Source organism: Anser anser (genome assembly GCF_964211835.1).
Source record: "Anser anser genome assembly, chromosome: 5".
Classification (NCBI taxonomy): domain Eukaryota; kingdom Metazoa; phylum Chordata; class Aves; order Anseriformes; family Anatidae; genus Anser; species Anser anser.
This window is the reverse complement of record NC_139725.1, coordinates 9,143,203-9,164,328: the sequence shown is the minus strand read 5'-3', so window position 1 is coordinate 9,164,328 and position 21,126 is coordinate 9,143,203. Positions and strand designations below refer to the sequence as shown.

The window sequence follows — 21,126 nt, the reverse complement described above, 5'->3', positions numbered from 1 at the left end:
GTTGGTAAGCCCTATTTTCTCTCACAATGCGCTGTCCCGGCCCTTAAAGTGCATATGCCGATTTGGTTCAAGTTTTATGATTTGGAATGTTCCACAGTACCTCCTCAAAAACAACTTCAGTTTAATTGTGCCTTCCCTAGACAATTTTGAGTCTGAAAAAAAAAAAAATCTGTTCTGAATCTATTATTTATGCTAAATGCAGTAATATCTTACTTATTTCATTCTGGAGTCTGGAATGTGCTGTAGGTCAGATAATCCTTACCTAACTTAATCTCCTGTAAAGGGCAGTGGAAGTTTTTGACACAGAGTAAGATACGGCTGGCCTAAGAATTACGGAAAAGAAATCATGGGATGGTTTTCCCTAAGACTACATGGGACCCAACATGTTCATTTTGAATCCCAGAATGCCTATTTTAGATCTTAAATGTTGCTTCAAATACACATGGGTGGAAGCTGTAATTAAGGGGAAAAATGCAGCACCAATAACATGTTAGAAGTCGGCAATTTTGAGTTGTCAGTACTGTAACAACTGAGTATCTTATTATTTTTGCCTTCTCCTCGCATACGCTGAACTACTTCAATACTGACAAAGTGCATGTACCATTGCTTCTCAATGTGAAACTAACCAGACAAAAAGATGTAAGATATAAGATACAGGTTGGTGTTTCTTGAGAATATCTATAGAAAAGAGTGATTTCAAATAATTTTGATTATAAAATTTTACTTCACAATCCTTTTCCAGATCACAGATATTCATAATTAAAAGAGTATGGAATTAATGTAATGTTAGCTGTTTTGCCATCAGCATCACATAAAGGAAAAAATAAAAAATAAAAACAAACAAACAGAAAACAATAAAATATGATGCAGAATTCACTCTTCCAATGATTGTCATTGAACTATTACATTAGTAAACATTCACAGTATGAAGTCTCTTTCAATATATCTCCAGCATATAAAGTAGTGCAAAAAAGCATTCCAGTCATTTTGCCTTTGCAGTCAGACCAGGTTAAATGATTCTCTTACTTCATTTCTTCCATTATTAGACAACAAATGCTGCAATGCCTCCAAAGAGAGTTATAAAAATAAACAATTTCTGGAGGTTCAGCAGCCTTTTCAAAGTAAATTTCCAGTTAAAAACAAACATTATAGATTTCAAGAAAAAAAAATTAGATCTATCTTCTGTAGAGTTTTACAATAAATTTGAAAAACAATGACTATGGTATCCAATGATTTATGGTAGCTGCTATTAAAGCACTGATAAATAGATAAATGACTACCAAGCTTCATTGCTTCTTACATAGTAAATACCTCTGAATGCCAACTTTTACCACAGAGCTGTTATTAGTGATGTCGACAGTTCATGCACCCACTTTAAAACTGACTTGGTTTTAATAAATTTTTCAGCCTCATGTGCAAAACACTTGCATTCTAATAAAAATATAGTCAAGTTATATCAGATCTAGCAATCTCTTCCTCAAGTTATATCACTTACTTGATATGTCATACGAGTTTAGCAATACTTTTTATTTGTATTTAACCATTAAACGGCATACTACTGTATGCTGTGGACTTCTGTTTGCATATTTCATTATTTTCACTGCACTCTTTAATGCATAAATATATTTGGAAACGTTCAAAATTACACATCAGTTTCCACAGAATTTGAATTTACACAGTTTTTCTTCTCTGACTCACTGCTATTCCCCGTGTCCTGACTTTTTTTCCCCTTTACACAGAGAGATTCTTTAACTCCTTCTTCCATCTCCAAATATTCTGATTTATCCTCTGTGGATGAAGATGATGCACTTCTAAATTTCTTCAGTAAATTTGTTGGGAGGTAAGGGCAACTGACTGCATTTTGCATCAGCTGCGTTTGTTCTTCATTCTCAGTCTCTCTGTGGTAGAAATAGTTAAAATTGGAGACAATCACTGGCACTGGTAAAGCAATGGTTAACACTCCCGCGATGGCACACAGGGACCCAACAATTTTCCCACCCACAGTTATGGGTTTCATGTCCCCATAACCAACTGTAGTCATGGTCACTACAGCCCACCAAAAGGCATCTGGGATGCTTTGAAAATGGGTGGCAGGCTCATCAGCTTCTGCGAAGTAAACAGCACTGGAAAACAAAATTACTCCAATAAAAAGAAAAAAAATGAGGAGGCCGAGTTCCCTCATGCTGGCCCTGAGTGTGTGACCCAGGATCTGCAAACCCTTGGAGTGCCTGGAGAGCTTGAAGATGCGAAACACCCTGACCAGACGGATGATCCTCAGGATGGCAAAAGACATGGCCTGTTGACCATTACTGCCCTGCTCCTGCGCCAAGTCAGTGCCCAGAGTAATGAAGTAAGGCAAGATGGAGACAATGTCTATGATGTTCATGATGTTCTTGAAGAAGTGTGCTTTGCTTGGACATGCAAAGCAGCGCACTGTAAACTCAAAGGAGAACCAAATGATGCATACTGTCTCTACAATGAAAAAAGGGTCATTGAAGATGGTGTGCTCCCCAGCATCCAGGTGAAGTGACTCATTGGAAAGCCCTTTCCCTAAGCTCAGGGACATCACGAATTCCTTGTCATCTCTGAACTCTGGCAAAGTCTCCAGACAAAAGATGACGATGGAGATCAAGATGACCAAGACAGAGACAATGGCAATGCCTCTAGCTGGACTGGAGCTCTCCGGGTACTCAAACAGTAGCCAGACCTGCCTCTTAAACTCATTCTCCGGCAAAGCTTTGTCCTCTTCCTCTTTGACAAACCCTTCATCCTCCCTAAACTTGAGCATGGCCTCCTCCCCAAGTTGGTAGAATTTCACCTCCTCAGTGAAGATGTCAAAAGGTACATTGACTGGCCTCTTCAGCCGACCACCACTCTGGTAGTAGTACAGTATAGCATCAAAGCTTGGCCGGTTCCTATCAAAGAAGTATTCATTTCTGAGAGGGTCAAAATATCTGCCTCGCTTCGCTGGATCACCCAACAACGTTTCTGGGAATTGAGCTAATGTCTTGAGTTGAGTTTCAAACCGCAGTCCTGACACGTTGATTACCACACGCTCACAACACTCGTACTCACTGTAGCGAACAGAGCTGTAACCCCCAGGGCCTCCACCATCATCAGGTGGCTGGTCTGAATATGAGAACTCATCCTCCCCATAGTCAGCACCGTAGTAGAGCTTTCCTTCTTCCTCATCGTCTTCATCCTCATCTTCATCCTCCTCTTCCTCCTCACTCAAGTCCTTCAGTATTCTCTCTTCAGAACCACTCAGAGGCAGCAGCTCAGAACAGGGGAAGGAGGCCCCACACTCCCTACTTCCCAAGTGGTGACTCCTCTTTTTCCCTTTCTTCCATCTCTTACCACTCTGGCGGTTGGGCAGGCTGCTGCGTGATGCATTCCCACCGTGAGAAGAGGATGCACCTCGACTCTGTTCCTGATGGTAGTGGTGATATGGTCCACCTCCACCTGTTGCCCCTGCTTCTACTGCTGCTGTTGCTGCTGCTACGGCTGCAGCTGCTGCGGCTCTTGACTGTGCCAGCCGCTCTCTCTCTCGGGCCCGAGCTTGGACCGCATATCCATAGGGCATGTGGCTGTTGCACCCAGAGCTATCTGCACTCACCATTGCAACCTCCATTTTGCAACTGCTTTTTTTTTTTTTTTAATCACTTAATGCAAAAGCTTTTATTTACAGTGCAAACTTAACTTTCAATATAGGAAGTTCAAAGCCATTTGCATTTGGAGGACAGTGCATTGGACACAGAGCAGGGCAATACAGTTATAATGCTGAATCTATGTTCTGCAAAACCACAGATCTGCATTTTCTTATTGTCCAAAATGTTTGACACAAACTACTGTTTTGCTAATAAGAAAAGATGAAACTCTCAAAATTGGAGCAGTGAACAGCTGAGGCCATATCCTTTCATCCACTAAGTCCCTTTACTTTCATTTATCTCCCACGGCTACCACAGATCTGATCAGATTCATGACTGCCTTCATGAAGAAAAAACACATGCAAATCAAAGGGTACCTGCTCTGCACAGATGTTTTTAGTTCATCATCGCAACCAAATGCAAATAGTGTCTTTCCTCATAATTTGTTCCTGGTAATGCTTTGGCCTAGAAATCTTATTATTGTTTATTATCATTACTTGGGGAGTTGAAATTAATTCCAGCCATCACTCTATTTACACAGTGAGAAGGTCTTTGCAAATCCTTTCTTCAGCCTGTCAACGTCTCAAACCTGGGAGCAGCACCCAGGGCGTCAGCAGCAGTGGTAAGAGGAGGAGGAGGAGGAGAAGGAGATGAAGACTGAGAAACTGGCTCTGAGGTCCCCATAGGACAAAAGGGAGTGGATGGGTCACCCTTTGGTTATGGTCATGCAGAAGAAGCACTTAACCTGAGGCACATGCACAAACACACAAAAATAAACAAAACAAAAAGGGAAAAGATTGGATTGTTTTCCTAAAAGGTCACACCGATCAAATGAAACTGTGTCATCTATTACCACGGTATTCTAATCTTCCCCTACCCACACTGTTCACACTTCTACATTACACACACACCCACATCACATGCACAGAGATTTTGAACCACTCTGTTGGTAGGGATGTGGGTGGGTATGTCATATATATATAGACAGAGTTACAAAATCCCCACCCATATAAGCACTTGCATCCATACACAAACGCATGCTTCTGAAACACCAATACATATAAACACTAATAAAATTACTGCAATACACAATGCATTCAGATCTTTGAGTACATACTTAATATATACACCTACGTATATCTACATGAAATATTACAATAGATGTATCTATACAAAGAGCTTTTCATATTTTTGTAAAAACACGAGAAACAAGAATGTTACATTTTAATCTATAACTGAATTGTGTTTCAACCATAATGAACATCTCACTGAATTTGATTTGGAAATGGGCACATACAGTGTTCACTCAAGTGAAAACACTGTGATATGGTGTGTCAAACACAACTGCAGGTGCACTGAAGCAACATCTACATGCAAACGCACACAAAAATACACATGCACACACCCCTTTGAAACAGAACCCTCATTTATAGCTGTAACTATTAATATATGATAGAAGGTGACTACGGACTATTAAAAGACAATGCTATTTTTTAAATCATACCTATATGTCATGCAAAAAAAGGTCTTTAAATTGCTGTTATACTTACTGTTCGTAGGCAGAGAAATAGCAATGCTGTTCCTGCTAGTGTAAGGATCTGGTGACAGTGGTCCTGAGAAGGGGGCTGTGCCAACTGATCTACACCTGCAGGCATGTAAGGTCAGTCAGCACCACAGGTTGATGAGTTATTTTTCTGCGTTCTTTCCGGGTGCAACAAGAGTGCCAAGAATGAGCCAGGGAGGCAGCTTAAACTGGGGGCATTCGGCACAGCTACAGACACCGCTTCTCACCGAGGCATTTGCATAAAGGCAACAAGCAAGAGTCTTGTTCCGAAAGGAAAAAAATGAAAGAAGTGAGCGTGTTCGTATGTGTGAGAGAGAAGGAATGAATGGATGAGTGTGATCACTAGGCTTTCTGAGCCCAGCTTTTGCTGTAGATGTGTAAATCAACGTTAAATAATCCGTGTACCAAGCCTGTTTCCACTGACGGGAGGATGAGGGTCGCTCCTTGCAGTTTCTCCCCGACACGTCCAGCCAGCAGCTGCTCAGCCAGCAGCCGCCCGCATCTTGCACTTGTTGTGCCGTTTTGTGGCAACGCTTACCAAACCCCCCCCCCCCCCCCAAAAAACCAAAAATAACAATAATTAAAAAACCCAAAACGAGAGGAGAAAGCGGCCGTCTACCACACGGCGTCCGCCGCCCCGCTTTACAGCTGCGGCCGGCAACCGCGGCGGCCCAGGCGCAGCGGCGCTGCCGGATCGAGCCCTGTTGCCCGGCGGAGGCGCCGCCCGCCGGCTCTGCGCGCCGCCGGGGCCGGGGCCGGGGCCGCGGCCGCTTTAAGGGGCCGCTGCCGGCTCCGCGGCGCCCCCTGGCGGCCGCCTCCCCGCACTGCGCGCCGCCGGCCCGGTCCGGCTCGTTCCCCGCCCCGGCTCCCGGTTTCGTGTATCGGCTGTTAGTTGTCGAAAGGCGTCTGCCGGTGCTCAGTAACGCAGGCGCCGGCTAGCGGAGCTTGGTGCTGAAAGCCACGCTGCAAGCCCTGGCTTCTGTTTTTGTCTTTTTGTGTTTTGTTCTCGTTGTTTTTTTAAAGGAAGAAAAATACATGGTCAAGGTGGTTCCAAAGTGGAAAAATGAAGTGCAAATCACGTTTTCCAGAAAGATCAAACAGCTGGCCCTACCTCTGTCCTGCTGATTCGTTCGTCCCAAGCCCTCAAATGGCACAGGCACACGAGAGAGCTACCCCCACAGCTCCTGCCCAGCTCTCCCGTGCTCGCGTGCAGCCTGCCAGCTGCACGGTCTTGCACACGAAGCCAATTTAACTCTTACCCCTAATTCTGTATCCGCACAGAAAAGTAGATCCTAGCTCATGAATAGGATACCATCATGTATTTGGTAGGGGAGACCTAAAATAACAGAGTTTTAGCACCTCTGCCAAAGGTGTTAAATCTTTTCTCCCTCTGCCCTCAGCCTGTACCACAAGCTGTGTAAGAACCAGCTATTCCTTCCCCGCCTGTAAAATCCAAACTGTGATCAATTCCAGCTTCTGTGAGCAGGCACCATAAAAATGCAGCTTGGCCATATTTGACGGTACAGCTACAATTCTACCATCTTGATGAAGAGTAAGTGTAGGCACTCCTGTTTAACAAGGAAAAACTGAAGAAGGATGGGATCATAACAGGGACAAACCAAGAGCAGTGCTCACTCCAGACACTTGCCTCAAGGTGCTCGCACCTGGTCAGGCATTTTTTCATTGCATAGGTCCACACCTTTCCCACAGTCCAGAGGAACCTAGAGAGCCTGGTGACTATTCCTCTTCAGATCCCGCACGGTACAACCCAAATTATCCACGATACCTCTATCTCTACTGCCTACATCAATTAGCACTCAAACTCTTCATTCCATTCATTTCAGTAGGTTGACCTATGACTATAAAAGGGAGATTTAAGGATCAACCAAATAAACATCAAGTTCATAATTGTCTGGTCAAAAACACTGAAATGCAAAAAAGGCAGCTATATCTAACCAATTTTTCAAAAATCCCAATCCTTCAAATTCTGTAGTCAATATACAGCGAAAGTCATTAGATGTTCTAAACTCATCCCCCATTCCATTAAAATAGAAACTGGCATCATCACAGGAACAGTTCAAACTTTGAGGCTCCGGGATGCAATTTGAAAACACTCTACTAATTCACTTCTGATACCAACATACAGATTATTCGGCAATTTGGCACAAGAGTATACCAAAGACAGAGATGAAGCCCCTATCATCATTTAGTCACAAGGACATGTCTAATGCCATAAAAATAGAAAAGATATCATAGGTAAGAGTTTTTACAATTAGAAACACCTAGAGATCTTCCTACTTTAGTAAAATCTTAATTCTAGGGGCAAAAAATTTGCAGAATTCAATCACTTCATTCTCTCTGAAGTATTGTATTGGTTTCTATCAGTAAGACCTGAACATACATTTTTTTATTCCTTTTTTATGTACTTCTAGAGACTGGAACAAAGAAAACACTAACCTATCTTTCACCTTTGTTGCAGTTTCAGATGCATTTCAGATACGTTTCTCAGGGCTCAATTCTAGGGTGGGTTCTCTTCAACTTTTTTATTAATGATGTGTATGCAGGTGTTGAATGCATCCTTAGCAAGTTTGCTGACAGTACTAAACTAGGAGGTACTGTTGACTCTCTGGAGGGACAAGAGGCTTTGCAGTAGGATTTAGATAGATTGGAGCACTGGGCAACCAGCAACAGCATGAAGTTCAACAAAGGAAATGCTGGGTGCTGCTCCTGGGACAGAACAATGCCCGACAGGCACAGACTGGGAGCTGAGAGGCTGGAGAGCAGCCCTGCAGAAAGGGTGCTGGGGGTGCTGGCGCCAGCAGGCTCAGCAGGAGCCAGCAGCGTGCCCTGGCTGCCAGGAAGGCAAACTGCACTTTGGGGTGCATTAAGCACAGCATAGCCAGACGGTTAAAAGAGGTGATCCTCCTGCTATATTTAGCGTTGGTGCAGCCTCACCTCCAATATTGTGTGCAGTTCTGGGCTCCACAATATGAAAACGGAAACTGAAAGCATCCAGAGGAAGGCAGCAAAGCTGGCACAAGGGCTGGAAGACATGTCCGTTGGGGAGAGGCTGAGGACACTTGGGTTGTCCATTCTGGAGATGAAGAAGCCAAGAGGTGACCTCACTGTTCTCTGCAACTCCCTGAGGAGGGGAAGCAGAGAGGGAGGTGCCCTGGTAACCTCTCTGGTAACCAGTGACATGATGCACAGGAAAGGCACAAAGCTGCACAAAGTTCAAAGCTGCACAAAGTTCAGATTGGACATTAGTAAAAAATTCTTTACTGTTAGGGTGGTCAAAACCTGGAATAGGCTTCCTAGTGAGGTGGTTGATGCTCCATACAGGTCAGTGTTCAAGAGGCATTTGGACAATGCCCTCAATAATATGCTTGAATTTTTGGTTAGCCCTGAAGTGGTCAGGCCATTGGACTAGATGGTCTTTGAAGGTCCCTTCCAGCTAAACTATTCTATTCTGTTCTGTTTTCTAGTTATTATCTCATACCACTGTTAAACTGAAAATTTCAGTGGCTATATCAGTATAAAGACAAGTTGGAATAGATCAGTCATTTTGGTATGCCATTTTTTAATCATTATTCTCTTTTTTTTAATAACTACAGTATATTCTTGAGCAAAGAGGAATAAAAAATGATGTGTGATGGGATGCACACATAATACACACACAGCACAGATAATGTGAGAAGCAGAAGAGCTTTTTTGTACCTTTTTTTAAAGTCCATTCTAATGTGCTAGGGATGACATAACTACATGCAATTCAATCAAAATCGCAAGTCTTATCAGATCCAATTTTTCTTTAACTTACTTAACAGCTAAAAACAAGCTTTACATATTTACAAATGAATACTGTGAGTCATTTCATTCAGCTTTATATTTTCATAGTATTCAAAGATTTTTTAAAAAAAGATACTACATTATCTCTGTTCCTTTATATTCATAAGGGATACTATTATTGGTAGAACAAAGAGATAATATGTACATGTCATTATCTCCAATAGTACTGTACTAAGAACATCATAGCATAGCAAAGGATCTGTAAGGTATGCTATCGTACAGATTTGTTCTGTTTTACAATGATGTGGAGGAGAAATATGCATCATTGTTGCTTATCTATGTATACAGTACCAGAAAAACACAACAATTTAATAGCATTTTCAGGCAAAGGAAAGATGAGATTCAAAAAGCCTAACTTAAGCTGCTATACCCAATATTAATTTATGCTATCTCCCAATTGCTGCAATTCACACTGGCAGAGTCTGGCCTTGGTCCAACACTAATCTTCCTGCTGTAATCAAGAGTTCTGTGCAGAGAATAAGACTGCACTACAGCTCAGTACTTACTGCACTTCTAGACCATGAATTATTCCATTTCCATTTTAGCTTTCCCTTTTTACTCTTCTGCTCCTCCTTATGCTTGCTTCATTCTTATTTCTATTAGCCTCTCAAGGCACCTTGGCCAACTTCCCATAAGATAAGGAACTCCCTTCAAATCAAGTAAAATGTTGCACTAGTGGGTACTCAAAGAAAATCAAGTGAAAGAACCATGGTTATTGCATCACTTCAAATGTGATGAAACATTTTTTGTTGTTGTTATTGTTGTGATTTCTGTTGTTGTTTGCAGTTGATTACAGTACTGAAGACTGTTAGGTACTAAAGTAGCCATGAATTCCTGTCTCTGCAGATAGGTTTTCCCTCCCAGTGTTTGTACTGCTTTAGGGAGTTCGTATTTTATTCATATTTCACTAACCAGACTCAGTGAGACACACTTGTCAAAGAATCTGGCTCTAATACTGTTCTTTTGAATATGACTGGCACTACATAATGAGGTACTTAGAAGAAAATACAGCCTATCTTCAGTTAGTTCTTATACACAACATACATGAATAGCACATCTGTTTTTCACTTGTACTGCAACAGGCTAATCAGAGGAAGTTGACACTGCACATAACAGTAAGTCTTTTATACATTCCCAGGAAAGCAGGCAAAACCACTGCTATTTACCATCGAGTTTAGGATGAATAACAGTAAAAACACTGATGATGTTTATATTTCAAGAATAATTTCTTGCATCAGAGTATGGAACTATTCAGAAACTATGCTAAAAATACCATGCATGGTTTATTTTTGGACTTGAATATTTCTCAGCTCATTCTGGGCAGACAGGGACTCATATCAAGGAGATTCTTCAAATCAACAATATAAAAAAAAAAAAGGAAAGAAAGAAAAATGGAGGAAAAGCATCTAAATAAGGAACTGCTTGAGAATGGAGAGACCAGCCACATCACTGTCAATGCTGACACCCCCCCTTCCAGTGTAACAAGGGTAGTTCCACTGCTTTTTTTTTTTTCCCTCCCTAACAATGTGTGTTTATTTAGAGTAGAAGAATTTTGTAGCAGGCAATGCACCTTCTTACAGATATGCCAAGCAGTAGCGAGCAGTATGGATCTCAAGTTTGGATACTGTTACTGTAATTATCTCACGAGGGAAATAAATTAAACTCACAGAATTAAATGAGCATGTAATTTCAAATCCTGGAAAAATGCATTACTTTTTTTTTTTTTTAAACCAATCTTTTTTTAACCAGCCTTGCACGTCAGAAAAAACATAAGCAATTTTAACTAGGAGAGTTACATTGACAAAAATGAGAAAGTATTCAACCTTATTCCTAAGGAGTTCAACATCAGATTAATGTGGGAGATAGAAGCCTAGACGTTTTATATGCTCCGTATACAGATACACAAGTGAAAGATCATAAAACAAACTGTTCCCAAATAAGTAAGTTCTTTAAACTTGTTTATTTCAGATATATTGTTGTCTGATCTCACATGTGTATTAAGCACAAAGTTAACACAGAAAAAAGTGTTCCCAGCTTGATCAAAAGGGCAGAATTAACTGACCTTGGCAGGGTACAACAATGGTTATTGCCATACAAAGTTGGAGAAAAATGAAATCTCAAAATTGCCAAGCAAGAACTATTCTTGTGGCTAATTTTGAACCAGCAAGACATGTAGAAGGATTCTTATGACAGACTTTATTTTGGTGTGAGATAAATGTATATTTTTGTTGTCGTTGTCAGTATGATATTTACCAAGGAAGACCTTTCCAGAATGGAAATATCCTTTCTAGAGGGTTGCAGCTGAGAAGGAAATTGGTCTGGGTGGAAATCTGGGATTAGCAAGGAATCAATACATTAAAATATGTATCATGAAGGCGATATAAAAATTGTTTATAATACTGTGGTGTGTATATATAGGTACTATAAATACTTTGGGAATGACCCCTTTGAAAGACACCTGCATATCAGGACATTAAGGATCATTTACAATAACGCTTAGGGAGCACCAAGGTACAATTAACATAATAAACTTATATACTCTCTACATCAGATCTAACCTGTTGAATGAATCATCTGCCTTCTTGTCTTTTCTTCAGAGAAAACAGGAAATATTGTTCTGGAAATTACATGCTGTCCTACCAGTGTTTTTCCTCATGTTCAGGAGAAGTTGTCACAAGCGAGGGAAGGAATTGCAGCCAGAAGCAACCTTTCTCCTTGTATGCATCAGGGTAGGTAAAGCTGTGAGATAAAATTGTTTCAGTCTCATTAGTACAGCCCAACTCAGATGTCCCAAAAATGACACCTTATCCTTGCAGTCCAAATAAATAGGCTGCATATACACATCAGATATGATCTGCGCAGAGCTGATCTTAATTTGTACCCATGGAATAGAGCAAATCCTGAGAAATCCCAGTTAGTCAGCTCATTTCTATCCTATTCCTATCTCAGGAAAGTAAAAAACTCTCTATCAAACCCTAAACTTTGAGCAATCTTTTTTTATTCAGCTGCAGTTTACTATATCAAATTTCCTCATACCTGTGTATAAACATGTTAACACTTGTCAAGTTATTATTAGGTGTCTCTGGGCATTGATTAACTATTGTTGAATACAAATAGAGAAAGGAGTTTTCACACAGAGACCAAAAATTATACCAGTTGTACTTTATGAACACAATTATATTTCATGCAATCCTGAAAATTGAATTAAGCTTAGCTCTTTTTAAAAATTGCCACGTTACCTGTGTCAAAGTTCTGTGTCAGAAATTAGGATGTGCCAATTCTAATGCAAATGTTAAACTGAGCATGGAAGCCTACGATCAAAAGTCTTAATGAGTGTGTTGCTAAATTTTGAGAGTTAAGTAAGCGGTTCTAAGGCCCAGGTAGTCCAGAGCCTTTCAATCTAACACAGATTAATTTCTTTCCTATATTGAGGTCAAAAGCCTCACTGAATTGTTCAGGATTAGTTCTGTTTAGTAAATTAGTTGGGACTAGAACCTTTAATAACCAGCAGATAACTTGCTCTGTGGGATACAAGGCTACGTATACAACTGAAGTAAGGACTAGTTAATATTCCCCACGTGGATCTGTATAACCAGCACATAAAGCTATTAGACACCTATCCCTCATGTGAATCCACTAGGAATCAAGTTGTAAATGGATTCTCATTTTGTCAACATAATTCTCCAACCTTATTGGCAAAAAAGCCTACTGCTGAAGAAATCAGCAAGGTTTCTGACCTCAAAATGGGCTATAAATTCCTCTCTGGTAACTGAAAGAGACTCTTAGATTACCTAACCAGACTCAGAGCTTAACAACATTCTCCATGTGAATATAGTAGTATCTCACTCAAGGGATTATTTGTGTCAGTTGCAAAAACATACTCTGCGCTAACTGTGCCCTGAACATTAATCATATTTGTCTGCACCAATATCTAAACATAGTATGAAATGAATTATCAATGAATATTGCACACAGTCACCGGGCTAACAATATAACAGCTTCTCACTGCAAGTAAAGATATCAACTTGAAGCTAGACTGAAGCTATTCCCCCTCCAAAAATATACATATATGGTGTGCTGGCTGTGTTACCGTACCATTGTCTTTCTAATCTGTTGAATATGCACTCTCTTAGGTAAAATAATTTCAGATACTTATAGTTATAAAATAAGTAGATAGCTGTTACAGGAATAGGGTACCTTCTGATTAAAATGATCTTTACAAGTCAAACTCATGTTCAGCAACATCCATAAGCAGTTATAATAAGGTAAAAGCCAAGAGAAATAATGTATAAAAATCTAGTACACCACAACTTTTATCACAAAAGGTTTGACATCCTCTCTGCCATGCACACTTTAGGCAGCTGCCTTCAGATGTTCTACGAAAATTGTAGAAAATAACATTTTATATTTTTTCCTTTCCTGAAAGAAAGGGAAGAATGATGAGTTTCCTCAGACACTTGCCATAAAACAGAGAATGAATTTAGTGCTAATGAAGGTACTCTAGAAACCAAGTTTCTTTCTTTAACCACAGCCAAACCACACGAAAAGCAACAAGCTACATTTCTGGTCACTGCTGTCCTTTTATGTCTCTCTTCTGATCTGGAAGGTGAGAAGGATCAGTGATTACTTCATGAGTCCTACAGAGACTAATATGTTTGTAAAACTCAGCTAGCACTTCAGTAAGAGAAGTGAACTTAAAGATGCCGTGATTAGTGCTTGTACTGAAATAAGTAAGCCAACTAGTGCTACTTTATTCCTGAATGAGATCACTTTCTCAGGAGTTAACTCATATACATTAAAGTATTTACTTTAACACAGATATATTTAACGTGACAGCTCCAGTTAATCTTGCTGATTATCACCACATATGCAGGCTTCAGACTGAAAAACTAATGAAGTTCATTGGTATGTCTTGTTCAAAGCTGTAAGTTAAAATACATATCGGTTATAAATAAAGACTATACAGAGATACCTGCAGTTTTGGTGATTGTCAAACCTGTGGTGCCTAACTTGTGTCTGTCACAACCAGACTTGACATAGTAACTACTTTTTTGGATGGCATGCATGAATCAGATGGACAAAGCACACCATACATCCCTTTTGCCAAGGTCTTTTATTCTAACATCCATCAGTCTGCACAAAATTAGGGTGGTTTTTTTTTTGAGGTACACACGCAGAAATCAAACAAACTGAAGAGATATGGATTTGGAAATGTGATCCTTTCACGGGGTATCCCATTTAGAAAGAAACATGAATCAGATTAGACTATACCTCTGTGGTAAATGTATTAGTCATGATGAAAAAGTCTTGAGCACTCATACTCAGGACAGAACACACAACACCAACACAATGTTCACCTCACTCCCAATTTTAACTTGCTTTAGATGTTCTCCTTAAAACACCAAGATTGCTTTACAGTTGTATGTATTGGCAATTAAAAATTCCAAACGCCAACCATGTGTCCTCAAAAATAGCTTGGATTCATCCAGTTCAGCAAGGTCAAGCCCAATTTTAAGCAAAATTTCTTTTACAGATTATCAAGGAAAGAAATGAATCTTAGCATCAAGTTTGGCTTGAACTTCAAGGTTCCTTTATATTTCAGTTTCAAATGCACAGATATACATTATTTCTTAATACAAATATTTATCAAAACCATGAAGTTTACCAATTTAACTACTGTCAAGAATTTTAAAATGAAAAGTGTAAAAACGAACTACAATGTTTGTTCTGACAATGTGGTTTGATTACATCAAACAGCCTTAAATGCACTCCAAACAAAGGGGTCTGAACAATCTAAATCTGTGTTCATTATATCTGGAGCTGAAATCTATACTCAGACCTCTTCGGTATAAACATACAAAAAATTTCAGCCAATTCAAGAGAAGTCTAACACATCTCCCACTCTTTTGCCAAGTGGAATTGGTACTTTTCTGGTGTCTGTGTATGTGCAGGTATACGGACACACACATGCAGGGGCATAAACCACCCAGCTCACAGTTCTCTGATGGTTTCCTTTGTGCATCCATGGAATTACTAAATGACAGAACATGATAGGTGAATCACCTGTGGGAGCAAAAACATTTCTCAAAAAGATATAGGATCATGCCTTAATCTTTGCCTCTCCCCCAGTCCCCTCCCCACATATGGCATGAATTCCAACTGTGGTTTAAAAACAAAACATAAATGTTTCACAGAGATAATTTGTATATCTTAAATTCTTAGTTTGCATACTGCTCTTGCTGGCAATGGCAAAGGGAAAAACAAGGGTTAGCTGAATATCAAGCTAAAGGGGGCTAAGGTAGTCCAGTATAAACCTCGAATAGCTGAAGGTAGGAATTAGCATTCTAATGATCAGAAAGTGAGTAGATCCTGATAATAGCTTTCTCTGAATGCAGTCAAAACAATCCCTTGCTTTAACCACAAATAAAGAAAAGAGTTTTCTTTTTGCTTCTATATGCAAGAGTCCATTACCTATCTTTATCTAGGAAGACAGATAAATGAGCAACTACTAGCTTTATGGGGTAATTTATAAAGCCTCGGTTCAGCAGAGTGGGAGTTCTAAATGTTGTTTTACATTTGAGCAAATGCCTGACAGATAAGTTTTTTTAAGCAGTTCTGGAACTTTCTTTATATTAACAATGCACTATGTCAAACTAGTTGAAAAAAATCTGATATTAAAATGTCCATTATCTAGGGAAATCATAATTGGTTTTCCTATCAGCTTTCCTTCTTAAATTACCCCAATGAACAAAGTAGATGATTGCAAAGTTCATAGAGTAGCAATTATATTCTGACTACAGCAATTTAGATTATGACAAACTAAAGACCCACTACACACATAAATAGTCTGTTTTTTGTTTACAGGTGACAAGAAAGTTAACCTTTAAAAGGTATTTATGCCATCCTTTAATTCATTTTACTGAGATTTACACAGTGTGTTTGTGGTATTTTAGCACTTTCTACATATTGCACTAGGACTGTGATTCAACAAGATAAACAAACATGTATCTTCTTTATGAAAAGAAGCGATTAATTTTGTGGAACTAATACCTCTTTTACTTTGGCAGATCCTGATAGTCCTTGCTTAACTGTGCTGCAACTAACTCAAAACGCCTATGGAACTCGGCATCTTTCTTCTTTCTCAGACAATAGGAATTTGTCTATAATTATTTTTGCAGAGCTCTATGTAACAAATTATTATCATGCATTTCCATTTCCTGTCATATTAACATTATTTGCACAAGTGCAAAGCAGTTCAGTTTCCACTGGACCATAACTTACAAAATGACATTTGATGGCTTTTTGTTCCAGCAGGTTTTCTTGTTACAGTCTTGTATTAAATTCAAAATTCTGACTCTTACTTCGCCTTGCTGTTTTGATGGAAAAAATGTTAATCCTTTATGAAAAAAAAAATGTTTTGAAAATTCAGAGAGATGCCAGGACAAAGATAACTACTTAGTATTTTATATTTAGCATCATGATATGCGGTCATTCAGCAGCAATCTTCTGTCTTCTGCAACTTTTGCTAGGAAACTAGTATTTATTAAAATCTTTCTCATTGACATTAAACCATTATCTTTCTCACTTCTTTTGAAAAGACATGTTCCTGCTTCTAAAATGTGCCTGATTTTCAGCAGACTACCTCATTTTCAAGTATTAGCTCGTTGTACATTTACCACTTTTTTCCAAACGTTTTTCTGGGGCAGCACAAAGAAACAAAAACATGAAAAACATAATATATCCTACATTAACACATAAAAACAATAAAAAATACTAATTCCCACCTTTTACTTTACCAAAAAGTCTGAACAATTCTCAGGGGCACTACACCTGAACACCCCTGCAGAACTGAGAGGTTCTACCACCAGGCTGTAGTCTACTCAATGAAAAATCTTTAAAAATACATTCATTGTATCTGTGAACTTCACGATAAAAACAATGACCAACATAGTCCAAATGGCAGCATTAAGAAACATCTTCCAAATAAGGTGGTGAATGCAAATATAAAAGGCCTGTTTTGCTAATGGCAAATATCAGAAAATCCTCGGAGGAAAAAAAAAAACAAACAAAAAATAACCTCACTTTAGAAAAACATGTGCATTTTTTTTCTCCTTATCAGTAATCAAACAGTTTCCTTTTTTGCATAATTATACAGTTCTTTTAGTAAGCTTTTTTTTTTTCTTCTTCTCTAAAATAATCAGCAATTAAACCTATTCTGCCTACTGTCCATTTCCCATAATTAAACTCCCCTTTCATCTCTCTGGCAAGATGCACTTCTCTAAGGATACACATCATGCAATGGTTGGTTCTTCCTACTCTCACCTGTAATTCAGAGCCCTGAAATTGTCCTCAAATTCTTCCTTGGCTATAGCGTTCTTTGTCCCTTCAGGTCAGCTTCCTGATGAAACTTTTTATAATGCTATAATTCATGCCAATTTTTTTAATGGTAAACCTTCATTTCATATTACCCATACCCATGATTTTTAAGCCTCATTTGATACGAGGGTAACACTGGAATTCCTAAGTTTTATTCCTATGGCCTCTTTAATAGCTTTATTTTTGCACTGAATTGACAGGTAATGTCAAGCACAGGTAGCATTTAACAACTGTTTTACTCAACTATCAGGGTTGTTACTACCCACTATCACATGATTACTTTTAAGTTTTTAAGTAGCTTAACTAAGCAGTACAATAGTCAAGTATTGCATTCAAGCGAAAAACACCACCAAATCAATTTTCAATTTTTTCCCAAGTGTTTATGGTAAACTCATATAGGGTAAGTCTTAAGATATTGTTTTACATTCCTTTGACTTTCCAATGGAACTTGACGAAAAAAATATTATGGAAGCATCTACTTGTAGCTAACAAAAGCAGATGAAGACAGTTGAAACCTTCAGCTGATAAAGTCCATCCTCATCCAAAGGATACTCATGAGATTTATTATATTTTGAAACATCTACTTATACTACACTGAGCAGAATGTCACAAGCAAGAAAAATTCAGCTGTACAGACTAAAACAAAAGACTGAAATGCCACAGTGAAAATACACCAAAACGTCATGCCTTTTCCTGAGAAACTGCATTATAGCTCTTGATTTTTCCTCCAAATCTCTTGGCTGAAATTCATTTATGATTCCAAATATTAGTGGAAATTTCTCACATGCCAACAGTATTCTGTTGTAGTGCTGTCTGCCATAGCATTTGTATGGTAGTCAAGATTTAAGTCACGACATAATGGTGAGGGAGTACTGGATGAAATAATTGGACCATACCTGGAAAAAAAATGAAGTTTTCAAAAGCACATGCCTGTGTAAGAATTTGTGCACCTCTGTGTACTTTTCTGGCCATCCCATGATAAAATATGTTAGTTGTCCCTACAAATTTTAATATGCAGTGTTTTGTACATTGAAGTAGATGTTTTTCAGTTTCAGCCCCTACCACATTGTATCCACAGTGATACTTCTGGTGTTTTGTTTACCTCTTCTAGCTTGTGGCTATGTTATCCTCTTCTAGTTCACTTGTTATTTATGAGACTATCTAATTGACAGCTACATTCTAACCACAGAGATCGTAAAATGATGTATGCTCCTAGAGAGGACCTGAGAGTAAAATAAGGACCAAAAAAACCACAGCCCCTGAGAGAGTATTTCTTGTTCAGTTTTAAAAGAACAAGATGCAGTATTAGAGAAAGTCTTGGAGGAAATGTCACACGACCCTACAGCATTTACTGATGAGTAACAAGCAGCGAGAGAAGCAGAGCTATGATGTGGTAAATCTTTTAAAAGAAAGTATAGATCAAGATAGCCCAGAAATAAATTCTGACTGTGGTCAAGAACATATGAAACGAAAATTTAGTTTGAGTGTGGAAAAGAACCTGATGCAAAAAAGAGAGAGAATAGTTTTTCCAGAGGTGGTGTATTCTGAAATTCTATGGGGAGGAAGGAATTCATTATGGACGACTCCGTATGCATTACATTTCAAATCCTGTTTGGGCCAAACGTGACTGCAAAAAGAAGAAATCATCAGAAATGTTGAGCCTGAGCCAAGTACAAGAATAAATTAGCAGAAATTTGTTTTTTAGTGATGCACTTAGTACAACCTGGCAGCAATTGGCAATCCAATTATAATCAACACAAGCACAATCATAAGGCAACATTATAACTTAGCTAGAGCTACAAAAAGCACACGTTACTTGAAACCAACTCATCCAAGGATGATTGTTGCAGCAATATGAACACTGGTATCTCCGGAATTCTTTGCTTCATATCCTCCATTCACAATTGCAAAGTAAAACGCTCATTTAAAAGAACGCGGGTTAGACACAGCATAGTACAGAGAGAAGAGTTAGATGAAATAAAATAGCTTAGCATAGCAGCAGCAAACCCTTATTCTGCATGTTGGGTACTTCACACTAAATTGCAATCTGCTGCGTAAGTAAGCTACATGTTGCAGCTTGTTGTTCATGTGTTGGATATTTGAGTTGGGGATAAGAGAAAAGATAATTTAAAAGCTTTTCTGAAGAGAAAGTCTGTCCATTTTATACCATCCTGAGGGGGATTTTCTATAGTAGAAACTACGGCATTTGTCAAAAAGTATGAAAAAAAAGTTTTAAAATAGTTTTGCTATTTTTCAAAAAAAAAAAGAAAAGAAAAGAAAAGAACAACAACAAAAACAGTAGGTCTAGTGTAGTGCTGTTCTTACTAGAAGCTTTCCTTTAGAGGAAAACTAGACAAACATTCTCTTTCAAACATCATGCTTAGGCCACATTTTGCTTACTTGTTTTACTTTTTAAAAGATGAGACCTTTATAAGATGAGGCAGCATATTACAGACAGAAATGGGTTTGAAAGAGAGATTTTAACTTCTGCATGTAATGACAGAAGAATTGAGGAAATTATTATCTGCATTCTTGTTCTGATTTTACATTTTACAAAGCTGCTATAAGAATTAAGTTCCAGTTCTGAAGCCCTCGCATCACCTAAATTTCCACTGTTAGCAGAAGGATTTGTAGCAAATCACAAATGCAAGACTCACCAAAACAGAACATGTTTTAAAAGGAAAAGTATTTTGTAACATGATTAGTATAGAAATCCTGCTTCACTATTTTTCTGATTACCTAGAATACTGTGCTTTCATACATGTAAATAAATAAATAAATGTCTATGCAGATATTTGGCAGAGCAGCATATAAATTCAACAAGTTTGGAATAACGTAATATCTAGGAATTAAAGTGGTTTTATTAAGTGGCCTCAGGTTCTAGACAGGAAGCTAGACTAACAAAACAGCCCCTAAGTTACAGTTACTTGAGGTGTTTTTCAGGATCAGATTAGCTTTTCATCATAAAGGCTTCCTAGTGATATCTCTTAAGAACTGAGTTTTAAAAATGCAGTCATGTATCATACTGGTATCTGTTTATTTTAGTTAATTCATCTGGAAGTTTGCTTTAAGATGTTATTGAAACTGAAGTTCTTCGTATTCATGGTAGACTTTCAGCTGTGTCTTTGTGATATACAGATATACCCTCCTCTTTATTTCTCTTACTCACTTTCTTCCTACTCAATTTGCATTATTTGCTTGATGAAGCCACTTCTTGCAGCTGAAATGCAGTTAGGGCAAACATACAAACTTAGTAAGTGAGCATGTACTTTTTGTACACAAAATACAAAACTACTCATTACCTCTCACAGTATGCTGGCAAGGCAAGCACCTATAATAGGAGGCTTGAGATAAGTTTAATAATTTTCCCATTGAGAATGAAAAGATAGTCACTTTGAACTCAAGAACTGTAGGCATTGAAAGACTTTGATGGTATTGTGTTTGTAGGGCAGCTCAATTACTTATATGGCAACCACTGCTGTAATCCGTTATCATTTCAAAAATCTATAAGTAGTTGTCTTTACAACATTCCTCAGAGGTTAAAATAATCCTTTGAACCTCAACTTTTCTTTAACTAAATTTTCCTACTATAAGATAAGTGGCTTTCTGAGGTTACACAGGAAGCATAACGTACTATGGGAACGTGACTAGAACTTGGACTCTAACCCAATGTTAGTTTAGGATTGTGAGGAC

The 21,126-nt window shown here is 38.6% G+C and overlaps 1 protein-coding gene across 7 annotated transcripts in view; it reads right to left on the bottom strand.

Moving 5' to 3' along the window:
* Positions 1-704: 704 nt before the first annotated feature.
* Positions 705-21,126, bottom strand: part of KCNA4 (potassium voltage-gated channel subfamily A member 4) — a 123,223-nt gene continuing 102,801 nt past the window's right edge. For all 7 annotated transcript variants that reach the window (XM_083838910.1, XM_083838911.1, XM_083838914.1 and 4 more), the window contains 3 exons: positions 6,323-11,796; positions 5,198-5,471; positions 705-4,392 (listed from right to left, as the gene is read on the bottom strand). In XM_083838910.1, coding sequence (XP_083695036.1) covers positions 1,643-3,631 — 1,989 coding nt within the window. In that variant the 5' untranslated portion in view covers positions 3,632-4,392; positions 5,198-5,471; positions 6,323-11,796 and the 3' untranslated portion in view covers positions 705-1,642. The remainder of the gene's footprint in view (positions 4,393-5,197; positions 5,472-6,322; positions 11,797-21,126) is intronic.